Source organism: Chinchilla lanigera, unplaced genomic scaffold (assembly GCF_000276665.1).
Source record: "Chinchilla lanigera isolate Chin_1 unplaced genomic scaffold, ChiLan1.0 scaffold00006, whole genome shotgun sequence".
Taxonomy (NCBI): Eukaryota; Metazoa; Chordata; class Mammalia; order Rodentia; family Chinchillidae; genus Chinchilla; species Chinchilla lanigera.
Window position 1 is genome coordinate 40,914,408 of NW_004955407.1, and position 25,443 is coordinate 40,939,850.

Here is a 25,443-nt window from a genome sequence, read left to right on the forward strand (position 1 = left end):
TGCCTTGTCCACACAAACACATTTATTGAGGGCCGCGCAGCGCTAGCTTGGCTCCCTGGGAATGCAGCCCTCGATCTGGATCTCTGCGGGCCAGCCGGAGTACCTGTTCTTGGAACTGTCGGAGTGGTTGATCTGCACGAGGGAGAAGAAAGAGCTTTATTACTCAGTAAGCCAGTGGGTAGGTACTTAACCTGGGTGAGCCGTGGGCAAAGTGACACGGACAGAGCCACTTCCTGGAGCCCACTGGCCCGAGTGCGGCAGCTGACTTCCTCCCAACATGACTCTTAAGGACGTCCCAATGGGGCCTCAGATGTCCTGTGACGCAGATGTTCTACATGCTGTCCTGCCGGCCATGTGGCCACCAGCCACACTTAGCTAAGAAATGTGGCTCAGTGGGCCAGAGGTATAATTCTACTTAATTGTAATAAATTAAAACGTAATTGCAAATTTAGCTGCTGGTAGCCACCACGTCGGAAAACATAGCTGTGGCGTTCAGTTTTCAGCTCTGGGAGCAGGGATGTATTTTTTTCTCTTTCAGTCTTTAGAAACTGTGGCTTGCACCAGTTCAGGTTTGCAGTACACCAGGCACTCCTCATGTGCAGCTGGAATAGGCACGCAAACATGCCTTCGATCTCTCTGCATCCCCTCCCTCTCCCCAGCCCGTATTATTCCAAGTACTTTAGAGTTGTCACCCAGATGCGTGTGTTCACACGTGAGGTGCCATTAGCCCTTTACAGATTCAACTCCGCCAGACGCCGGGGCCCCTCACCGAGCGCTTGGGTGAAACAGTGTGCGTTCCCCTCTGGGAGTTTAGCGCCACGCCCCCCTTAGAACAGAACGTGACTGGGGTATGAGTCACAAACTGTGAAAGTCACCCTTAAAGCCAGGTGTGGTGCTGCACGCACTTGATGCCAGCACTCTGGGAGGCCGAGGCAGGAGGATCACAAGTTCAAGCCAGCCTGGTCAGTTTAGCAAAATTCTGTCTCAAGATGAAAACTTACAGAAGGGCTGGGTGTGTGGCGCAGTGTGAGGGCTCTGGCCTCAGTCCCCGACACCACAGGGCTGTCGTATCCTGGCAAGATGTGCAGGTAACGCTCTGGTCAGTCACGAAGCCCTGCCTCCCGTGAGGAGGACCACAGAGCTCCAGCGCCGCCCTGCCCCTCTCCTAGCCCACCGCTTGCACTGCAGAGCTCGCTTGACTCCTACCACACACTGACTGCGCTTGGCTCCCATCACTGGCACGTTGTCTTCAGATTCGTCCCAGGGCTGGCGAGGACGGGGCCTGCGGCTGCTAGACGGAGGAAGGCCGCCCCACGGCACAGCCAAGCCGCGCTTTAGCCCACACTGGGCTCGGCGGCTGCTGATGCTACTTCCGCGCGGGGTCGCTCTGCACCACAATGCTCTGCCGCCCTGAGCCCAGGGCCAAGGGGAAGGTGGCCCGCTGTCTCCAGCGGGGCCCACGGGGTGCCTGCCGGGTCCCCTGGTAACTGCTCCAACTGTGAGGAGCTGCTGGAAGTGCCATCTCCGTGCGTTTCTTCCGAAGCACAGAGCAGGTGAAAAGTTTCCCTCCTGTGAGGACAGGGCAAGGCGGCCTCTCCTTGTGATTCTCATTTGCACCTCTCCACGTGCTCACTGCCTGGCGCATCTCCTCTGAAGAAACGTGTATTCCAGCCCTGTGTCCACTGTAAGAGTGTGCTCACTTCATGGTCAATTTGTGGGAGTTCTGTACACGGCGCATAATTGTAATCCCAGCACTGGGGAGGCTGAGGCAGGAGTGTCACCATGAGTTCAAGGCCAGCCTGGGCTACACACTGAGTTCAAGGCTGGCCTGAACTACACAGTGAGACCCTGCCTCAAAAAGAAAACAAAACGAAAGGGCAAGGAAGGCAAGGGGAGGGAAAGGGAGGGGAGGGGAGGGCAGAGTTCTGTATGTATTCTGGACCTGGGTCTGTTATTTCCAAATATCCACTCCCACGCCGCGGGCTCTCTTCGTTTTACTTTACAGTGTTCTCTGCAGCAGAAAAGGCTTTAATGCTGATGACCGCCAGTTTATCTACTTCCCCTCTGTCATCAGCGGCTCCATCTTTAAGAAATCACTGCCTGATCCACAGTCACAGAGATTTACGCCGCCTTCAGCCACGTGGGTCCAGGCAGCAGTGGTCGGCGCTCCCGCCGGGTCTCTGCAGCATAGCATCTGACTCCACGGCAGGTGACGAGCTGCGCGGCAGGGCCCCGGAAACCGCCCTTCCTGGCTTGTGGCACAGTGGACACTGGGCCAGGACAGCCGCAGTCCCAAGCCCAGAGCTCGAGGACACAGGGTCTCTCAGAAGGTCACAGGCCCCACATCGCCCAGCCCTCGTCTTCTGCCTCAGTGGGCTGAATCAGAAGTGACCCCAGGGGGCTAGCTCCGTGGCCACACAGCCCACTTCCTGCTCCTGAACCAGCTCTCTTCCACCAGGCCAAGAGAGGCTGCCGCGACAACCCCGGAGGCGTCCGCTTTGAGCTCGCTGGACCTCACGGTCACTTGGGGCTCACACGGTAGGACTTTGTTCTTTTGTGCTTTACTTTCACAAATAATGGGAGGGGGCACAATCGATCACAGGGCAAGTCACTGCAACAGCACCACGAGCCAGGTGTCTGTGATCCCAGCCCTGAGGAAGCTGAGGCAGGAGGATCCCCAAGAGTCTGAGGCCAGCATGGGCTACGCAGTGGGTTCCAGGCCAGCCTAGTGAGTTTGTAGCGAGACTCTGCCTCAAAAAAGAGAAACAAGCAATCAAAAGACCCCATGATGGTGAAGCTGCATCGGTCTGATCACCGAATGTTTCTTCGGCGCCTGTGCTCTTCCGAGGCCTTTGGTGCGCGGCCTCTGCCACCCCGAGTGGAGGCCGTCCCTGTCCCCAGAGCAGAGGCAGTGGGACCCTGACCTCTGTGTGAGGGGAGACGCCAGGGCGGGCGGCAGCGGGCGCGGGTGGGGAAACCAACTCCAAGCCCTCACTTTCCAGCAGATGTGAGAAGTGGGACTCCGCAGCCCTAGCGGGCCTGGCTTTCCAAAGCCCTGCGCCACCCGGGGACCTACAGAGAGGGTGACGGCCGCTCAGGAGGGACCCTGGTCGCGCTCACCTTCTCCCTCGGGAGTCCCGCGGGCAGCTCGAAGCCGGTGGCCGCCAGGAACACCCAGCTGGACCTGAACTTCATGTTCCGGATCTCTCTGCTTCCCAGCGCCTCGATGGCGTTCTTGGCGTCAGCCTTCAGTCTGGGGGCGAAGAGGCGGTGTGAGGCCGGCCCCAGACAACGCGCACCGGGCAGGACCCTCGGCCCTGCTGTGTCCCGCCGCTGCCCTTGGATGGGCACCGGACGGCAGCTGAACAGACAGGCGTGCTGGGGGGCACCTCACGTTTCCGCTAACGGCGGATCCTGTCCAGAGCCGCTTCGGCCTCAGTGTGTTTATAGTCCTGGGGACTGAACCTGCGGCCTCTGCACCGAGCTACATCTCCACCCCTTTTACTTTGAGACAAGGTCTTGTTAAGTCACTCAGTTACCCAGGCTGGGCTTAAACCTGCCTGCCTCAGCCTCCAGAGTGCTGGAATGACAGGCCTGCACACCACATCCAGCTAGGCCTCTATGTGGGGCACAGAATCTTCACTCGTGATTCTGAAAGGCCCTCGTGTTCAGGCGCAACCCCAGCCTCACACTCAGCCAGCGCCAGTCAGCCATCCTTCCTGCCCCACGCCTGCCGACCCCGAGCTAAAGCGGGCAGAAGCCGTGGGTGACGAAAGCGAAGGTCAGAGGGCCTCTTGCCGATGGTCAGCAAAGTGAGTGTGCAGGGAGAAAAATCCTGGAGGAATCTGAGGTCAGACACGTTCGGGAGGTGCTGGGGTCCGGAGGGGTGTGTGTGCGCCTTCTGAAATGCCCTCTACCTCCTCTCCCCTTCCTGCAAGTCCCCTCCCACTACCCCGGGGCTGGTCTTCCTGTGTGGAGGAGCCGAGCCGCGTCCGCCCTGTGTCTGCTGACTGCAGCTCGGGGGCCCGAGCCCCGGCACGCTCTAGTTGGCACTCTGCTGTGACACGCCTGCTCTGCGTGGTCACCGCCGCCGTTCCTCTGCCTGGAAGAAGCCGCTGCCCACGGACCTCCCGTGCTCCCCGAGGATGAGTGTCAGGGACCCCACAGCGGTTCTGTCCCCTCTCACCTGGTGCTCCCGTCGTCGTGGGTCACCATGAGCAGAAGGGACTTCGCGGGTGCGCTCTGAATGAACTGGGTCATGGGTGTGGAGTTATCTGCAGGGTCACCTGCAGGCGGTTAGGGTCCTTGCCAGCCACGGGGGCCCTGCCCTGGCCGGGGCTCCCTCCCGCCTCAGCCTCCTTATACACTCCAACCCCTGGCCACCACAGCTGGTCTTGACCAGCAACCACTGTCCTCGCTGTTTTCCGTGGACACCTGGGGACAAGCTGAGGGCACTGTGCAGACACCTCACAGGAGTGCTGGGGTGACCGACAGCCACACGAGAGCACGGCTCCTCCTGAGCAAGGAGCTGGGCTAGCAGCAACTCTGGAGATGCCCCAGGAGAAACCAGTCCCCGAAGGTGCTGAGCCAGCCCCGCGCCCACCTCTTAGCTGTCCTCATCCTCCAGGAGCTGGACCCCAGTGTGACACCTTCCTCCCTCCCGCCCCACCCCCAACCCCCATGATACTAGAGAGTGAACCCAGGGCCTTTGGACTAAGCTACACCCACAAACCTTTTTATTATTCTTGTAAATTTTGACAAACTGTCTTCCTAAATCACTAAGCTGCCTAGGCTGGGGCTGAACTCGAGATCCTCCTGCCTCAGCCTCCCAGAGTGCTGGGATTACAGTTGTGCACCACCACACCCAGCTCAAGGGTGACATCGTAGAGCAGGGGCCTCACATCTGCAATTGAGAAGTGCGCCCACCGAACCTACATCCCAGAAATGCAGGCTGAAGTGCACACTCTCTCACTGTTTCTTAGCTGGTGCCTCGGTTTCTCTTCAGGGTCTACTTTATGTTTAAAATTCATCTTAACTTTAACAGGAAGACAGCTTCCTTACCGCCTTCGTACATGTCAAAAGATCGTGTGGCCGTGACCTTCCCAGTTACATCTGAAAGTAAAAGAAACAGCATTTTAAAGGGAGCTCCTGGAAGGGCGTGTGGTGGTGGCCCGGGCCCTCAGGGCTCATTTCTTCCCTCTCCCTGAGGGGAAACTCCCCAGATGAGACAGCTGGGGCGGAGCAGGCCGCTTCCTGAGCAGGGACCAGCTGGGGCAGAGGGGCAGGGACAGTGCCGGGCAGCTGCTGCGAGCTGTCTGCACCTGACAGTTGCTCTTTTCACTTTTTTACGTCTACTTTTATTAGCGCACGCTTGCAGGACATGATGGTCCATTCCTCGAGGGGAGCCGGCACACAAGTGACACGCCTCAATGCTTTGTCCCCCCCTCCTCCCCCCTCCATCTCCTGGTCCCTTATGTCTGCAGCTCCCTCCGTCTCCTGTTACCCGTCTTTTACTGTGCTCTGGGATCTATTCATACACTGGGTTGCTCACGTGAGAGAAACCATGTGACATCTAAGCTGGAGTGTCTGATAAATGTCCCTCGACACTGTGGTCTCAAGGTGCATCTGTTCTACAAAGGACTCAAGTGTATCCTTCTTTACGGCACAGTAGTGCTCCTTGGTGTGCAAACGCCACGTGTCCTTTGTCCCTTCATCTGCTGACGGGCGCAGAGGCTGCTTTCAAGCTTGAGCCATTGTGAGCTGTGCTGCTGTCAGCCTGGGTTCCAGGCACGGGGCCCCGTGATGCGAGCGAGGTCTCAGCGCTCTCTCCTCCCCTCCGCCTGTCCCGGGAAGCACAAGCGCGCCTCGCTCCTTCCCACCTTGAACATCAGGGTCTCCATGGCCACTCGCCTGGCAGCATTCTGTGTCACTGGCCACAGCCCTGCCGTCACCAGCCCAGGCTTCCAGCCCTGCCCTGGACCCTGTGGGGAACTCTCCCCGGGCAGACGGTGTCGCTCGGCTGACACGTCCGGGGGTGGAGGTGCGCAGCAGCGCAGGACCCTGCTCTGGGTTTGCGCTGAGCCTCTGCCTGGGTGTGCTCGGTCTCACCTTCGTCTTCTTTACATTGTTTTTGGTTAATTTTTTGTTGTCCCTGGAACCACTAACAGTCCGAAGAGCAAGGCTTGTCAAAGTAAATACACAGCTTTAAAGTGCATTAAAATAGAGCCCTAGACGGGACCAAGTCCGAGCGGCCTGGACACCCCAGACTTCTGCGCGAAGCCCCTCGGGACCCCCAGGGAAGCGGGAGAAGCGCCGACTTACAGCTGACGACGGCGATGTTTATCCCTCGCTGGATGTTCCCCATCTTCTCGCCCATGAGCCTGAAACGGGAGCGCGCGTCAGCCCAGCCACCGCTCTCGCCCGGCCGCAGCCTGCAGGGCCGCCCTGCACACGGCCGGTCTGGCCACTGTCGCAGATGCAGCCAGGGCTGGGTGCACCCCAGGGAGGCGGCCACCCTCGCTGCCCACACACCAGCCCATCTCTGCAGACTCCGACCCCAGGGAGGGCTGCGCTGATGTCACATCACAAGCCAAAGGCTCGGGGGTTGGGGGGGGCTGTCTCGTTCTTCACACTCGCCCGGCCGTGAGCACCCGCATCTCCACACGGGAGGCTGGACGGCTGGGTCAGGAGACGTGGCTGCAGCCCAAGTGTGGTTTTCCAACAGCCCCACCTCCTCCCCCGAGTGTGACAGAGCCTGGTGTCACCCCTGGAGCACCTTCCGTCCCCTACCCGGTTTGATCCAGTTTACCTCCTTACATCGCACCACTTACTTTTACCTTTTTAAATAGATTCAAGAAACATCAATTTTAAGATTTTACCCCTAAACCAGAAAGACTGCATGCTTTCATGGAAACAGTAATCATATGGACGGTTCTGGGAACTACAAGTGGGGGCACGTGTGAGTGTGCACACGGGTGTGGGGGCACATGTGAGTGTGCAAATGGGTGTGGGGGTGGGAGTGAGTGCACACACAGGAGTGGGGGCACGAGTGTGAATGTACTCTCTGCCCGGTTCTAGTATCAGGGATAGGACGGCATCCGGGGGAAATCTCTTCTCCGCGCCTGGGAGAGTGGGTGCAGGACTTCAGAGTCTCCCTCGGGCAGGTGCACCGGACGGCCCCTCCGCTGTCCTGCTACAGAGGCTTAGTGCTTTTGACCACTGTGTTTATGCAGAGTTCAGACGGACAAAATCAAGCAACAGTGTTTTTCGCAATGCTTGAATCAGCAGTAAAACCGCCAAGAAAAGCAATGATCGCCGTGGGAGAATCAAGGGCTCTCGCGAGCAGGCAGTAAGGGAAGAAGCGATGCCCTCGGGAAGGGCACACAGGGGGTATGGGGTACTGGTGATGACCTTCAGGTTTACACTAGAATGCTCCCCAAAGTCTCGTGTGTTCAGAGGTGGGGCTTTGGGAAGGCGACTGGATCACGGGGTGCTGTGCGCATCTGAGGATTCCTCTCCCCAGGTCATGGCTGGACACACTGTTAGAGGACAGGGCTGGCTGCAGGTGGGTCGCTGGGGCATGACCTGGAGGCGTGCATGGTCATTCCCAGCTCCTCCCTCCTTCCCTTCGTTGCTTCCTGCCTGCGACACAGTGAGCCGCTCTCCTCCACCACACCCTCCTGCTGTGCTATTCCTGCTTTGGAGCTAACCAACCATGGACTGCACCCTCTGAACACTGAACAAGATAAAGCTCTCCTCCTTTAAGTTGTGGGTTATCAGCCGTGGGACTCGGGTACAGACAGTGTCTCAGGGACGGACAGTGGTCACACAAGTGTCCACTTTAGCACAACTAATTGCATTATAAGACAGCATATTCACAAGGTTGCTCACTGCAGCATTATTGGTAATGTAAAAAATTGCATTCATTAGAAATGCCCACTGGTGATAAACTATGATTGCAACCATGCTACAGAATACAATGCACCAGAAAAAAGAAATGGAGAAAAATCTGTATGAACTGTTGTGGAGTCATCTCTATTATACTGTTAGGTGAAGAGAATGAAGTGCAAAGTGTGTAGTGCTTGCAACCTAGTGTGTAAGGAGTCTGTGTGTATAGACACATACACCACCTATACGCCTATATTCATATATGTATACACTCGTGTATGCATGCACATATGCATAAATGACACACAAACACACACATGTATTAATTATGTAGAAAGAGCTTTTTTTGCCATGAAGCACTGAAATGGTAAACAAGAAATTAATACCAAAAACATGGAGATGAAAACAAGAGAACTGGAGCATTTGGGGGGGATTTCTCCGAGTATGCTTTTAGGCAACATAACACTCATTTCTGAATCACGTAACTGAAGGAAATGAGTTGAAAAGTAAAATCTAAGCATGGGGAGGCCCTTCAATGTTAAATGAGGGTGGAAACAGTAATATAAGAAGTAGAAATTCCTTTTGGGGGAAGAAATGCCCTTTGCAGCCTGCCACTGAAGGGCTTCGCTGCAGTGCTGCCCCGTGGCCCCGACACCCCGAGGGCCCAGGTCTTGGTCTTGAATGCCGCACTAGATGAGCCGTCTCTCCCGAAAAATGGCTGGCTGCAGGTCTGCAGCAGCAGGACTAGGTGAGCCGAGCTCTCTAGAAAGCAGTGCAGTGCGGGCTCTCAAGGCCAGGCAATGCAAGGAACTATGCTGACCACATTAACCGAGTTTGCAGTTGAAACTCTCCTCACACGGAAAATCCCAGGCTCGGGCGGCTGCCCTGGGAAACTGTGTCGCAGGGAGGGCACATCCCCGGCTCGCTCCGTCTGGGACGCGGTTAACAGAGCTGTGACACAGGAGGGTAAGGTCCCAAGCACAACCGGGAAAGCCTGCCAGCCGGGCTTCATCCGTGACTTGGGAGGGCCTTGCCCCATATTCGAAGCATAAACCAAATGTAACCAAGACAGAGAGACAGCGCAGCCAGCCGTGCGGGGCCACGAGCGCCCTGGCCCAGGGACACAGCGTGGCATTCCCACCTCCACTCGGCCTCAGCGTGGTCAGGAACGTGCGGCTCTCCTCTGGGCCGGCTCCGAGGAGGAGCCAGAACCCCCCAGCACCATGCTGATACTCACAGCTCGTCCTCAAAGCAGATCTTGGCGTGCTTGTCTCTGCCCCCGCCGCTCAGTAGCCGGTAGGCGTAGGTGTTGGGAGGACATGGGGTCCAGTGGTCGCATTTCTGCCTTCTGGGGGGTGGGGCTGCAAAGAGCAAGAGTTCAGCAGTTAACATCACTATTACTTGTCAGAGGACCCTGCTGGGGAGCACCCCAGCCCAGAGCTCATCCAGCAAGTCCCACTGGAGGTGGGGGCACCAAGGGGCCGTTTCCTGGCTCAGTGGGTCCCGGGGTTCCCTGAGGCACAGCCCACGTCGTCCACCTTGTCCCCGCAGGGAGGGGGCGAGCAGGCATGGCAATCTCAAAAGCACTGGGGATCCCCGCCCACAGACGCTCATCCTATGGGGCATTCCCAGGTACGAGGCACGTCTGCGTTACAGTATCAAGGTTCCGAGGAATCGGAGTGCTGGCGGCACAGTGCCTGTGCAGAAATGTGTGCAGCTTCCATCTTTGCACAGACAAATAGCATGTAGCACTGCACACACACTACACCACATGCACACACACAGGCTGTACCACACACACAAGACAGCACACAACATGTTGCACCTAACACACATACACCCACCATGCCACGTACCACACACACCACATAAACACACACACATATCAGATCACCACGCTCTCACTGCAGCATAAGAGCTCAGCCATTTTGCCCATGGTGCAGGGGTATCCACGGAGACAGGCCTGCCGATGTCTTCCCAGGGGTCAGCAAGGTGGGAGGGTTGACTCCCGAAGATGGGATGTGAGGGGTAGCCGGCCCTGGCACCCTTCATCCCTAGACCCACCCTGTGCCCCTCACGCTCAGTTACATGCTCAGCCCCTATGAAGCCCCAGAGGAAGATTCCAGAAACATCCTCACCCTGCAGGCCAGACTGGGACTTGGCTGTCTGCACTGCAGGTGACCTTGCTTTTCTGACCTAGTACACAGGAGCCAGGAAACACAGGCAGTGCCGTGCTGTGGGGTATACGAAATGTCAAGATGAAGCAATCAAAAGATGCTGCTACAGAAAATCATCCAGTCACAAAGGAAGAGCTCAAGAAGGGCACAAGACGTCTGCGAGAGCCCTGGAAGATGATTAACAGGATGACAGCAGAAGAGGCGGAGTCCTTCCCTAGAAAGTCACCCAAACAAAAATAGACCAGATGCTCCAATTGAAAGATAAAGAACTTGGCGAGGCTGAAGTAGGAAAACGGACAAAAAAATCAACACCCGACTATATGGCTGTTGTCAGCAAGAGACTCACGTCACCTGTAAGGACACACACAGACTGGAAGTGAAGGGGTGGGAAAAAAATACTGCAGGCAAATGGAAGCTGACAGGAGTAGCCACATTTAGCAAAAGCAGACTTTAAGCCAAACTACAAAAAAAAAGGATCATTAAATAATAATAGAGGGGTGGGCTCATCCAAAAGATGTAATAACTAAATATATATGTCTACCCCCGATCTGAGCACCTAGGTGAACACCCAGAGGCCTCTGGGGACAGACAGCCCGCCGGCCGTCACAGCGTGTGGCCTCCAAACTCCACGCCCAGCAAGGTGCGAGCCATCCAGACAGGAAAAAGCACAGAAACGTGGGACACTGTCTTGGACCCTTAAGCACGCTAAAACAAAAAGGCAAGACTAGGAAATCTGTAGACAACACAAGTTGATTTCCTTATAGTCCTAAAGGTTGGGGGCCCAAGTTCCGAGGAACAGCAGATCAGGGGTTGACTGGGCACCCATTCATGCTGCATCCTTGCCCTCTTCAGGTGGCAGAAAGGGCCCAAACCCCCCGTCCATCTCTGTACAAAGGCCCTGGCCCCATCCCTGAGAGAAGAACCCTTGTAACACCATCATTTCCCCAAAGGCCTCCCTCTGGGCCCCATCAGCAATTAAATTACAACAGGGTGAGTCCCGGGGGACAGAAACCTTAGGACCACGGCAGCTCTGAACTATTCCTTAGGCCCAATGGGCCTTGAAGACAGACGCAGAGCCGTACGTGGAATAGCACAAGGCCACACTCTCCTCATACACGTTCTCCAGCCCACAGCCCAAAGGAAGCCACAAAACGGGCCTAATAAACTGAAGAGTAAGATCACATCAGGTGCCTTCCCACCACACTGGCAGGAAACTGGAGATCAAAAGAGAAGTAACTGGCCGGGCATGGTGGCACACACCTGTAATGTCAGCACTTGGGAGGCTGAGGCAGGAAGATCGCTGTGAGTTCAAACCCAGCCTGGGCTACAAAGTGAGTTCAAGGCCAGGCTGAACTACATAAACTGTCTCAAAAATACAAATGATAATAATAATAATAATAGGAATAATTTCAGGAAATTCACAAATATGTAGACACTAAACAACACTCTCTGGAACAACCAATGCATCAAAACAAGCTAAAAAAGAAATTAAAACATATCTGGCGACAAATGAAAACAGGAACACACCGATGGGATGCAGTAAAAGCAGCTCCAGGAAGGAAGTGCAGAGTAATAAACGCCTACATTCAACAGGGAAAAGATCTTAAACAACCAAAGACTATACCACAAGGAACTAGAAAAAGTAGGACAACCCAAGCTTACAAGGAGGAGGAGGAAGGAAATAACAAAGGTCACAGAAGAGATGGAGACCAGAAAGATAACAGAATTGATGAAAGAGTTAATTTAAAAAAATAAAGATGGACAAAACTGAGACACCCTTAGCTAAATTCAGACAAAAATGAGACTCAAATGAAACCAGAAAGGAAAGAGGACACATCACCGCTGATACCACAGAGGTACAAAGGACCATAATTTGAACAAGTTAAGTCAACAAGCTGGAAAACCTAGAACAACTCTGTCAATTCCTAGGAATAAACAACCTCTCGAGACTGAAGCATGCAGAAATAGAACGTCCCAACAGACCAAAGTCAAGTCGTGACGCCCAGCCAGCTACGAAAGCCTCCTGGTCTGCCAAACAAAGGTCCAGGGCTGAAGACGTCACAGCTCAGTTCCACCGAACATTCCAAGAAATGATCTTGATCTTCTTCAAACTCTCCCAAATGGAATAAAAAACAGAGACACATGCAAGCTCGCCATGTAAGACCAGCATCACCCTGACACCAAATCTACACAAGGGCACTGAGAGGGAATGCGTGATGGGCCAGTGTCTCTGAGGAACACAGCTGCCGAAGCTGCAGGTAAGGTATTAACAGTTGAAACGCAGCAGCACAGAGAATCACGCATTCCGCACAACTCACACAAGGATGATTTCACGTCTGAAAGCCAGTGTCGTCTGCCACATTAAGAACGAAGGACAAAACGCGCTGGTGACATCAGTAGGTTTAGAAAAAAACCTTGTGACAAAATTCCACACCCTCACATCATTAAAAGAATTAAACTTTTCAACAGATTAGGGTAAGCAGGAATGTCCCTCAACACAACACAAAGAGGTATTCATAGTAAGAACTGCCACATCAAGAAAAAAAAAAAGATCAAGTAGAAAACCTGGTATAGAAAAAAAGAGCAAGCTGGGCTTAAAGGGAGGGCGGCGGCAGCATCACCCTCAGCGGTGAGCAGCGGAGGACGCGTCCTCTAAGATCAGAACAAGATACGGACGCCACTCTCTCCCCTTCTGTTCAGGGCAGTACTGGAAGCCCTGGGCACAGTGACGCGGCAAGAAAAAGAAATAAAAGGCACCTAACTCGGAAAGGGAGAGATTAAATTGTCTCGTCTGCTAAGGACGTGACTTAGAAACCCCTAGGCTCCGTGAAAAACAGAGCTGCTGAACTAATTTGACAGAGTTGCAGGATACAAAGTCCATACACAGAAATCAGTAGCGTTTCTGCACACTAACAACAAACTAGCCAAAACAACCCCATTGACAGTAACTACACAACATCATGGGAGTAAATTTAGCCAAGGAGGTGAAAAAACTGCATACTGAAAGCTGTAATGTACTGATGGAAGAAACTGACAGCGACACACAGAAATGGAAAAATATCCTGAATTAGGAGAATCAGTGTTGTTACAATGTCCATAGTACACAAAGGGATCCACAGAGTCAGTGCAACCCCTACCAAAATTTCAATAGTGTTCTCCACAGAAACAGAAAAACAATTTAAAAAGTGTTTGGAATCCCAAGAGACCCTGAACAGCCAAAGCAGTCTTGAGGCATCCCACTACCTGATTTCAAGCTATATTCTGAAACTCTAGCAATCAAAACAGCATGGCACTACCCTAAGAACAGACACATCGACCCATGGAACAGGACAGATCCAGAAATAAGCCCACATACATTTACTGTAATTTGATTTTTGACCAAGTTCCCAAAAAACTCATCATCGAAAGCACAGTCTCTTCAATAAAGGATACTGAAAGAGCTGGACATTCACATATAGAAAAATAAAATTAGATTCTCATTTCATATCACACACAAAAATCAGCTCAAAATGGATCATAAACATGAAGAACTGGAATGGTGGAAGGACTACAGAAGACACAGGTGGAAGCTCCATGATATTAGTTCAGGCAATGTTTTTTTTATATAACCCCAAAAATACAGGCCACACAAGCAGAAAAGGCAAATGGAATTATATCAAATGAAAAGGCTTCTGGACGGCCAAGGAAACGATCCAAGAGTGAAGAGACAGCCAACAGAAGAGGAGAAAGTATCCTCCAACAAGAGCTAATGCTCCAATCGTACAGGTGCTCAGCAGCTAATAACAGGTACACTTAAGATCTGATTTGAAAATGGGCAAGGCGCCTAAGTAGACATTTTTCCAACAAAGTCATACACGTGGCCAGGGAATATACACAAAAGGTGCTCAGCATTACAGATCACCAGAAAACGCAAATTAAAAAACCACAATGATTCTTCACCTTGCACCTATTAGAATTCCGGCTATTTTCAGAAAAATTCAAGACGAGCTGTGGTCAGCAGGGGGAGAGGAGGAACTTGTGCGCCTTGCTTTGGGAAATGTAAAGTGTGACAACCATCAAGTGAGACAGCACACAGGTCCTCATTTACACAAGAATGATCAGGCAGCCCAGATTCCCACTGCCCTGAGACTCTGGTTATTTCCAAAGGAAATGAAATCAGTGCACTGAGGAGACACCCACATTCCTGATTCCTTTGCAGGATTATTCACAGCAGCCAAGACACAAAACCAGCCCACATATGCATCAATGAATGAATGAATGAGCACTTGGTGTATGTGTACAATGGAATACTACTCAGCCTTTAAAAAGAAGGGAATTCTGTCATTTTTTTTTAAGCATCAAGGACATTCTGCTAGGTGAAATGAGCCAGGCTTGGGAGATAAAAATCTCGCTCAGGTGGAATCCAAAAAATTGAAGTTGAAAAAAAAAAGTGAAACTGAAGAAGCAGAAGGTAGACTTGTGGTCACCAGAGGCTGGGCGGGGTGCAGGGCTGTGGATGTGGGTCCAAGGACTGGGAATTTTAGTTAGGAGATCAGAGCTTATTTAAGAGATCCATTGTGCACCAACGCATCATACACTCGAAAATCGTCAGGGGAGGAGACTCCACCAGTTCTCACCACTTAACCGTGACTGCGAGTCGGTGCATATTAATTGTGTTCGTTTAACCGTTCCACAACACCTGCACAGGTCAGACCACGTTCAAAGACACAGACATGGACGATTTTTATTTTTGAATTTAAAAATCAATCCACTGATTGATTCAGTGACTGGCTGATCAAAGGGGCACAGTGAGCGAGGAAGCCAGCAGCGGCCCCGTAAGACCGAGCTGTTGGGGGCTAGGGTACAGAGGACACTGACGTTCCCACACTGGGCATGGCCAGGGGGTCTCAGTGAGTCATAACTAGGTAGGTCCCCAGGAGAAGGCGAGGATCCTCGGTGTTTACGGTGCCCATGCACGCCCAGTCCACCACACTGCCAGCCCGGCCCTGCCTTGCTGGGCTGTGTTTTATCAGCGTGCACCCCTCCCCACTAACCCACCTTCTTTTCTCTTTTAAACAATTCTCCACGAGTGAACTCAGGGAGTTTGTTTACTATCCCCACGTCCCAGCACCCAAACCGCTGAGCCCACACTGGAGTCTGTCCATGTTTGCTGAACCGATGAGTGAATGAACGTCTGGACCCCCAGGTTGCAGAATCTGCAGGTACAGGTGGCTTTAGCTGCGCTGTTCTGGCTGCCTCAGTGTCCTGAGTGGATTTAAAACATTTCCCTGTCATGGTCATTTTGACTTTGGGGAGGAGCCAGAAGTCACATGGTGCCAGATCCGGTAAATAATGCGGATGAGGATAGCATCATAAAATGAATAGCTTCCATAAAAGTTTTTAAAACATTTTATAGGTGTTAAAGTTTGTACAAATTAATTTTTGATACTTGCTGTGTTAAAAACATAGAGGCATCAACTTGCAACGAGTTTTTAGAAAGGGTACCGCTGACTTACTTCCCTGACGTTCCGCAGGGTTCCAGTATAATTTTGTAATTGCATTTGTTCCCCATTCCAGCTGAATTCCAAATATTCTCCCTGTATGCATCCGGCTCAAGTTTCTCTGGTTCGTTTCCTACCTGATTGTTCGGCTCTGGCCCAGACCCTCTGAGGGTTCCAGAGGTAAAGGGTGGACCTTGGCCACGCAGGCAGGGTCAGGGGATGGTGCAACACCTGATGCATTAATAAATAAATGGGCTTTGGCGATGGGCATTTCCTTTTGCAATGACATGGTCTTTCTAGGACTGAGTATGACAAAATAAATTTTATATTAGAAAAAAAAGAACACAGTGACCCTCAGAAAGGCACCACATGGGAACCAGGAAGTGGGTTGTCATAGGGGCCACCTCCACTGGCACCTTGATCTCAGCTGCTTGGACCATGGGATGGGCATTTCTGTGGTTGACCAGCTGCCCAGGCTGTGGCACTGTCACGGCAGCTGAGGAGATGGGGACACTGCACTGGGAAAGAGGCCAGAGAGCATCACCCGCTGGGACCCCGCCTGCCACCCTCTGAGTCCTACAGAACTTGACAGCCCGGCTCCCTCTTCTTTCTCCTTGTCTGTTCCCCCGTGGCAGGCACAAGAGAAGCTGGGTTTCTGGGCTAATGCGCTAGGCGACAGACAGTTCCACCTGTCCTGGGTGCGGGCTGAGACACCCTTCTGGTACTGATTGGAAACTCCTTCTAGGTGCCTGATATTTCTCTCAAGTCCTTTCCAAAACTCACTGCTGCTTTGCTGGTTTTCAAGATGGTCATTCCTTTAGATTTTACTTTTTTTGAGACCTGGTCCCGCTATGTAGCCCAGGCTGGTCCTGAACATGCAGCAATCCTCCTGCCTCAGCCTCCTAGGTACTAGGACTACAGCTGTGTGCCACTGCACCTGGCTCATTCCTTTAGAAAACTGAACATGCCTCCAGAATTGGGGACCTGAACCTCTCCTAGGTTTTGACCTGGGGCCTCAAGAGATCATGTGAAGGTCAGGCTGCAGGTCTGGGGTCACTCCTGGCAGTCCCATGCTCACCTTTGAGGACAGGCTTCTCCCCGATGCTCCGTATGCTGTAGATGGCATTGGTCAGATGCACGTCGGGAATAAGCTCCACCACCAGATACCCAGAGTACCAGGCGCAGAGGGCGGCAAAGACCAGGAACAAGGCCTTGAAGGCGCCTAGGGACAGGACAGAGGCAGCAGACGTCAGCAGAGCCAACATATGCATGCATTAAAAGACGTAGAACAGGAGTATTTCATACACAGGCGGGCATCCTAAGAGGTGGGGTTCCTACATATGCAGCAGAGCTTCCTGGAGTGTGAGAGACCCCAGGCCGAAGTGCAAGTGACCCTTCCATGTTGGCGCAGGACGGAACCGGGACCAGTGTCCTGGGGCTGCAGCAGGCACGCCAATCCCTGTGTAAAGGATGTGTGAGACCAAGGCCAGGTGCCAGGTGAGCCAAGGCACACGGGGCAGGGAGGGGAAACCAGCTTTGTGCAGTGGGGGGGGGGGCGGGGCAAGGGGTTCTCCTCTCCCCGCTGCCTCTTCGAATAGCCTGTAGGGTCAGGTACTTGGAGGGACGGGAAAGGTACGTTCAGCCGACGCACTGCCCTCTTCATTGTCACGGGTCCCCAGGCTGCTGGTGTGGCTTGGACTCTTATTCCAGCCACAGATGTCCCACCAGGGTCCCACAGTGTCCCCCAGGCCAGGCGCCAGCCTGCACTGGTCCTCTGCCCAGGACATCTGCTGGGAAGGAGCCGGCCTGGGGCCCCTGGCCGACTAACCCAAGCCTGCACTCCAGGCGAACTGTCACACCCACCCTGCCACGCAGGGAGAGCTGCCCAGCCCCTTTCCAGCTCGGAGCCCCTGGGGAACTCCAGTCCCAGGGGAACAGGAAGTGGCCCTGCTGACCTCCCCCATTGGACTCCTTGTGGTAGGTTCCAGCCAGACCCTGCTCCCCCTCTGCACAGCGCGGGTAGGGGGGGGATAATCACACTCACCTGCAGCCCCGGGGCGCATCTTCCTGGCGCTGCTCCCCACCACCCCCGCCAGCACCTGTGAGAGCCTCAGCCTCACTGAGGCTTAGGGAGGAGACTCGGGAGGGGCCCCGCCCTCACCCTCCTCCTCCATCCTCAGGCAAGGGGCGGGCTGGGTACAGGTAAATGTCAGGTGCGGATCTGTCAGGCTGCAAGGGCAGCGGGCCAGGTAGGTGCGGGCAGGGCGGTGTCCAGGGCTGCACCTTGGAGCTCAGGTCATAGGCTACACAGGACTTTTTCCCTGGGGCTGACCGAGTGCTGGGCTGGAGATGCCCCGAGAAGCCCTGCTGAAAAAAAGCCACCGAGATGCCGTGATGCCAGGAGCGCCCAGATTGCCAACCAACGTCTCCCAACAGGAAAGGCTGCCAAAGGAAGCATGGCGGAGCGCTTTAACCTCCAAACTCCATCCCAGAGTGCCTGTCCAGGACGGCACGGTGCCCATGCGCTGTTGGCACAGCCAGCAATGAACCCGAGCCTGCTCCATCCTCTGCTGACTGAAGGAGAGACGCCTTCATGGGGAGGGACAGCTCCCACAGGCCCCAGGGCACAGACTCCAGGGTGTGAAGGCGTCATCACCCCAGACGACATCCGACATCCGGACCCCACGCAGAACAGCCTGCGTTTGCCCTCCGGGAGCACTTTCAGTGCAAACACGCATTGGGTTTCCCGCACTCTGACCTGGCGCAGTCACGGCGGCTTACACCACAGTAGGACATCCAGGCTCCAGGCAAGTCAGGGCTCCAAGAGAAACCTGTCTCTTCTGCAGAAAGAGGTCCCAGAAGCAAGCTCTGCAGCTGGCCCCTCCAGTTCTCCTCTTGCAAGAATCCCAGGGCTTCAGCCACAGGACACCCGGCACCCTGGGCTTGCTGGGGACATCCTTCTAGGCTGGCCATGATCCCCCCTCCACAGCCGTGCGGCTCCTGAGAAGCCCCCGTAGAGTGTTGTGTGTCCTGTGGGCAACACGGCTGCCATCTTCCAGTGCACACCGCCCACATCCTCCGAAACCTGAGAGGCTGGAAGGCGGGGACGGTCTTGGTGGGGACTCAGAACTGTATGGCACCGGGCCTGGTGTAGCCTGCCTCAGTGTCCCTACTGCCGAGCCACCCACCAGCCCCCGAGAGCCACTCTCCAGCTGTGCCCAACTGTGAGTAAGATCAGGGGACTGAGTCTTGATTTCCTCTACCAAGAATTTTACCTTTGTCATTAGCTCGCCTGATTTCAGAAGTGGGGCTTTCGTCTCTGTTTTTTTTTTTTTTTTTGGTTTTTTTTTTTTTTTCATTTTTTTAAACAGTTTTGGTTGAAAAAAAAGTTAAATTAAAAAAAAGCATAATACCAAGTGTCCCTCCTCATCCAGGGCAGAGTTCGGGAAAGTACGTTCCCTGTTGACCTCCAGGATGGTTTCATCTCGTAAACTAAGGCTGTGTGCCTGTTAAACATTACCTCGCCACCTGTCCTTCTGCCCAGCACCTGGCAACCACCACGCTGCTTTCTGTCTATACTGCAGTTTCTCCGGGTCTTCCCATAAGCACAGTCCTAGGGTCTCTGCCTTCCGCGTGCTGGTTTATTTCACACAGCTCAGCGTCCTCAGGGTTACAGTACGCGTTTGTCTCCTTTGAAGTCTGATGAAGTTTCATTGTATGCACACGCCACATCCATCTGTCCATCCGTCCATCCGTCCATCCGTCCATCCATGGACATGCGGGCCGCTTCTGCTCCTTGGCTACTGCAGATAACGCTGCCCGGAGAAACGTGTGTAAGTATCCTGGGGAGACCTTGCTTTCAGTGCTCTGGGACATGAAGTCAGAGATGGGGCTGCTGGGTCATGGGGCAGCTGCAGCTTTAGCTGTCCCAAGAGCTGCCGTTCCGTGATCCACAGGAACCACAGCACCTCACGGTCCCGCCGGCCAGGCTAAGGCGCCGCTGCCCCACAGCCTGCCCGCACGGGCTCGCGCCGGGGGCGTTCGCAGCAGCCGTCCTGGCGGGTGTGAGGGGATGGCTGTCCGTGGTTTTGATTTGCACGCCCACCGAAGAACGCCGCTGACCATCCTTTCCTGTTCTTCTCGGCCAACTGCATGGCGTCCGCGGAGGAGCATCTAGTCAAGTCCTTGGCCTCCTTCAAACCGAGTTTATTCTTCATTGAGTTGTGCACATTCTTCATGCATGCTGGACATCCTCCTTCTCCATTCGACCGTGCCCCTTTCGGTATACACTATCCCCTCCCCTGGGAGTTAGGTCCCTGGCACGTGAATGTGGCGACCAGGGCCCGATTCAGTCCACAGCGGCTGTGCCGTAGACAGCAAACCACTCACACGTCTGACCTCAGCACCCTCATCCTGTCATGGCCTGAGCCAGACACAACCCCAAAGAAAAACAGGCATAATTACACTCAGCTACAAGAAAAGACTGCCATGAAGCATACGTGAATGTGGGGTAGGCTCAGAACAAATTCCTAAAGTGGATTACTGAATATAGGGTGTGGAAATTCTGCATTGGAACAGACGTTGGCCAGAGTCCTCCAACAACGTGAAACCACTTTCCAGCCCCACTCACAGCCTGAGAACTGCCTGTTTCCTCGGGCTTCCAGAAGCTGGACTTGGAAATCTTTCTTCAAACTGTGCAGCAGGAAGATGTTGTGAGGGCCTCAGAATGGTGACACGAAATCTTGAATGTCCTAAAGTCCCTCAGACAGAGACCAAGGATTCCAATAGGACCCCTGTGGTCCCATGTTTATTCTCTCCTGGAGGGTCACCTTGCTTGAACCACAGGACAGCTCCAGGGTCCACTAATGGCGACCTTGGCAGTCACAACGCTCAAGTTCTCCTGTCTGCTTGCATCCGGGAGACGCAAGCCCGCCACCTCACCGGCCACCTCAAAACACCCAACCACATAAAAGGCTATTACCTTTTGAACAAGAGTTAGCTTTAGCTTTTTAGGTAATTGCGCTGCAATGTCTAGGAGTTCCTGGATATTACCTTTCCTTCCTGTCCCTCTGTAGGTGGCCAACTCTGTTTGCTTGTGGTTAACCTTCACTGTGTCAACTTGACTGAGTTAAGAAAGGCCCAGGACACTAGCAAAGCATATTTCTGGGTGTGTCTGGGTGGTCGTGGAAGTGTGACTTTGAGTCCCTCTGGCCCCTCACCCCTTCCTCCCTGGTGCTGTTCCCCTGCTCTGTTTCCCCACCCCCACACAGTGAGCTCAGCAGCTTTGCTCTGCACCACACTCTTCCACCGTTAAGATCCGGTCTTGGAGACAGTGACCATGGACTGAGCCCCCCGAGACTGTCAGCCACATCCAACCTCTCCTACTTCAAGTTGTGGGTGTTTCCCACCACTGCCTTCCAGTGGTGGGAAAGCTGCCCAATATGCACTGTCTCTCAGCATCACCTGCTCTTTCTTCTGTTCCTATCTCACCTGTTTCTCTGCGTTGCACTGTTTAGCTCCTCCTGACTCTACCTTCCAATCTGTTCACACTTACATGTTCAGCTGTGTGTCATCTGCTGTCACCAAATCTATTCAAAGTACTGTCCTTATTCCACAAATTCTATTTAGAAAGTGCTCAAAACTGCTTTGGAGCCAGGCATGGTGGCGCACACCTGTAATCCCAGCACTCGGGAGACTGAGGCAGGAGGATCATTGCAAGTTCAAGGCCAGCCTGGGCTACAAAGTGAGCTCAAGGCCAGCCTCAACTACATGTGACCCTGTCTCAAAACAGAACAAAACAGACCACTACTACTTTGTAGTTTCCTGGTTCCCGCAGGTACCCCTTGGCTGACTCATAATCCCTTGCCCATAATCCCCAGCGAGCTAAGAGCCTGTATCTTATTGTTCCACTGCATCAGAAGACTCTGAAACTTTCTTTGGCTCCAGCCCGAGTTTCCTGGTTGGCTGGCTGTGTGCCCAACATTATGTTTAAAGCAAAGAGTAACTTCTCCAGAAATAATTTGTGTTTGCTTTTACCACCAGGCTGGGTCACTGTCATTCTAGGGTAGTCCCTGGGTGGCCCAGTCACTGAATATGGGCCATCATTGAACTCACCCTGTGTGGTCAGATCATGCTTTGGGGGCAGTACCAAAGAAAAAAAGGACCAGGGTTGTTTGAGAAGCATTTCCACCACAGATCTGCGGGAGGCCAGACCCTCTCCATACCTGCAACTAACACAACACCCAGGGCAGCTGGGGAGAGGAAGCTAGAGCCCAGGTCTCCCCTGGGGACATGAAGATGAGGGAGAAATGCATATTGCAGCCATCCTTCTCTCTAGGAATTTCTTCCGGGAAAGGAAGTTATTTTCCATCACCATACTAATACTAAAATGTCATAGCTATGTGACTGTTATTTTTAAAAGAATTAATAGATATTTTCAGATTTTCTCACGTCTAACAAGCAATAGAGAGAACAAAACAACAACATCCACAGTACCCTTAGTCAGGGTAAGGGTAAAAATGGGGGCCTGAGGTCAAACAAGTTTGAGCACCACTGCTGCATCCAAAATCTGGACGCTGAGGGGACCAGCGGAGGATCCGGCATGGGGAAGACTGGGTTTTGGTCACGGTTCCGCCCACACTGTGGATCTGGGTGGTATTTATGTTACTGCTGGTTGCTGCTGTGGTAGAGACAGTGGTGGCACTGGGGGTTGAATTGAGTGTCTCTGCACTGAGCTACATCCCCAGCCCTTGTGAAATGTTTTGAGACAGGACCTCTCTAAATCACTTAAGTCGCCCGGCCTGGACTGCAACTTGTGACCCTCCTGCCTCAGCCTCCCACAGTGCTGAGGTCACGGGCACATGCTATGGTGCCTAGTTTGAGGCAATGTATTTAATACTCTTGAATTTCATCTTTTTAATCTAGGAACTGGGAGTTCTCTTTCTTGGAGGATTAGAAGGGTGGTGCACAGAACACATTTGGGCAGACGACCTCCAATGCAGGAGCACTTCCTGTCAGACTCCCGTAAACAGCGTCTCACCCACAGAGCCTCCAGGCAGCCCGAGCCTCAGCTAATTGGAGGTGATGTCATTCAGAGCCTTGTACGGCTGTGCAACTTCCAGGTCAGCAGAAAGCACTTCACACGCTGGGACCGCACAGCCCCGAGGCGGGCTGATTCTGCAGGGCCCTTCCCACCCTGAGGGCCGCCACGTAAACTCTGGAGACCAGAAACCAGAAGGCAGGAGCTCGGTGGAAGACACAGGTCCTCCTCCAAATCATTCCATGGGCTAAGTGCTTAGTGGGTGCCAAGTGGGCACCAGGCACTGCGTGTGCCCGCGGCATGCATCGTGAACAAGGCAGACGAGGCCAAGCCACATGCGGCTGAGGTGCCCAAAGCTGGGTCCCTAGGGAGGCTAGGCCAGCAGGCTGCAGGCAGCTCAGTACACCAGCACACAGGTCCCTGTGTCCTCCAGGACAGGGTCATGCAGTGCCACAGACAGACACCGCTGCTGCTGTGGGCCACCAGGACCTGGGGCTAGTGACAGAATGTCAGTAGGAGACCAGAGGGGCGAGGAGGAAGCTGAGGCAGTGAGATCTTCCAGCCCTGCCTGCTAAATCAGAACCTGCAGCGGCTTCCATGCAGCACTATGGTGGGTGAGGGGAAACCCAGAGCCTTCGAGCCCTGCCTGGCAGGACCTGGACTAGCCCACAAACCCCTGAGGCGGAACCCAGCCCACAGAAGCTGCCAGGGTGAGCTGACAGTATGAGCCAGTCCACCAGGGACAGGGCACAGAGGGAGGGGCCCTCCTGTCCTCCTGCACACAGAACCAGGCAGAAAGGTGCTGTCCTGGACCAATCAGAAGACGCTCTTTCCAATCCTTCATTTGCATACAGGTACAGCCAATCAAGACACTTCCTGCTTCTTCATTTACACGGGACAGGAAGGCAATCAAACTTTTTGACTGGACAGCTTGCACAGGGTGTGAACCCAAGTGAGCCTTCCATAGGACGACCACCCAACACCTCACCAGCATGAGAAGGTGAGGACGCTAGGGTTTTGGATACAAAGACCCTTTGGCCCTGTTCTCAGGCTGCTATGAGCCGTCTCACCGGCCCACTGACACCCTGCTGAGCACGCTTCTCTTCTACCTTCAGTAAATGTGTGCCCTGGCTGCCCTTCCTGTGGATCCTGCCCAGTTCTCTGTTTGGGATACAAAGGCCTGGAGAGAAGCCCAGAGACACTGCATTCAGTGACACACCCTGCTTTCCACGGAAGGACGGACAGCTGCCACGTGGGGCCACGTCTTTTCTAGTCTGGACAGCAGGGCAGGGTGGGTGGACACAGCCTGGGCTTGCAGCAGGCCCCGGGGCCTGGCATCAGGAAGGACACTAAAACTCCCAGAAGTGCTGCTCGCTGCCTGCCAAGCTGCCCAGTGCGGTGTCTCAGCAGGGCAGGTCTTCTGAAGGTGCCGACGTGTCAGTGCAGAAACCCCGTGGTGATCCGGAGGCTGCGGGTGGAGCAGGCACTGCCCACAGAGACCAGCCGCTGGCTCTGGCCCTGGGCAGCAGAGACCAGCCTGAGACAGAGCTGGGAGGCGGGGGAAGAGCCCCACAGTCTGGAGGGCTCTGTGGCCTGCAACTGCGCCAGGAGTTGATACCTGCACTCCACGTGGTCCTTAGATGCCTCTGCCGAGCCCTGCCACACTGGCCCAGAGCTGTGAGCAGGAAGAAGCTGAATTCGAGCAGAATTGAAGCACCTGGTGGTCCTTATGGTGGGGTGACCTGTCTTTAGGGAGGAAGGCTCCCAACAGTCATGACCTCGAGCGGCACGGAAGTGACATCGTCCACTGGGAGACAGAAAGTGGCCTGGGGTCACTGCACGGCAGGTGGTACACGACGCTGTCCACTGCCCGGAGCCCTGGACAGCTTGGTCATCGGGCAGCTGCGGTGCACACAGGGGCCTTTGCAGCCCAGTCACTGGGTGGGCCCTGGGTCTCCAACCTCCCGGCCCTGCCCCTGCAGCCACGTGTCCTTGCAGACAAACCCAATCCGGAGGTCCCTGGTCCTCCGTGAGCAAGGAAAGGCGTGCCCGTGAGTCCCCACGCGCTCCTCCTCCTGGCTGCACCAGTCCCGGGGACCAAGGCCTTCACCCCATCTGGAACTCGACGTGTGTGAATCGCAAAACCAACCCACACACAATCGCACTCCTTTGCTGCTGGTTCTCACTCTTCACAAAGCGACTTCTGCTGGCCACGCTGGCTGAGGCCAGGAGAACGCAGAGCATAAAAGCTGGTGGAGCCCGAGCCAGAGCCAGAGCCAGAGCCACTGTTCTGTTTTTGAACTCAGAGGAGCCCTCCTGCCTCAGCCTCCAGAGTGCCAGGCTATCAGCGACCTCCGAGGTTACAAAGGAAGACAGTTGCTCACGTCAGAGGGTGAAGGAGGATGAAGGAAGAGACCAAGGAAGGCGCTGGAACGGTGTGGGTGCAAAAGCCCCCAAAGGGCGCTGTGGCTCCGCCAGGGGTCAGGCTGCGCCTCTCTCACTCAAGCAATCATGGAAGGAACAAGCGGAGTTTCGGCATCACAGGAAACCGTGACAGAAAAAACGCTTGCCCTCAGGCGCACCCGCACCCCACCCCACAGGGGTGATGTACAGAGGGGCCGGCTCGGTCCCGGGGAGTGGCTCAGGGACTGGGCACTCACAGCCCTAACCCGACCCGACCCCTACCCGCACCCACTTCCCGCACCCTCTTCCCGTCACCCCGGTGGGCGCCGTCTCCGAAACACCCTCTACCCGCCCCCGCGTCCCTACTCCCATTCTCACCGCCTCCGCAGCTCCGGGCTCCGCGAACCCCGACGCGCGTGTCCCACTCCATCCTGTCCCGCCGTGCCCCTCCTCCGCC

At 54.4% G+C, this 25,443-nt stretch overlaps 1 protein-coding gene across 3 annotated transcripts; it reads right to left on the reverse strand.

Moving 5' to 3' along the window:
- Fam3b (family with sequence similarity 3, member B) lies at positions 1–25,443 on the reverse strand. 3 transcript variants are annotated; one of them, XM_005375853.2, is made up of 8 exons: positions 25,365–25,443; positions 16,623–16,766; positions 9,125–9,248; positions 6,322–6,380; positions 5,062–5,112; positions 4,187–4,274; positions 3,121–3,253; positions 1–132 (listed from the first exon to the last, which is right to left on the reverse strand). In XM_005375853.2, exons 1-8 carry the CDS (start codon positions 25,414–25,416, stop codon positions 43–45), a joined length of 741 nt encoding a protein of 246 aa, XP_005375910.1. In that variant the 5' UTR covers positions 25,417–25,443; the 3' UTR covers positions 1–42. The 3 variants fall into 3 exon arrangements, with proteins under 3 accessions (XP_005375910.1, XP_013361599.1, XP_013361602.1); XM_013506145.1 differs by having other exon boundaries at positions 4,187–4,286; XM_013506148.1 differs by lacking the exon at positions 25,365–25,443 and adding an exon at positions 17,589–17,693 and having other exon boundaries at positions 4,187–4,286.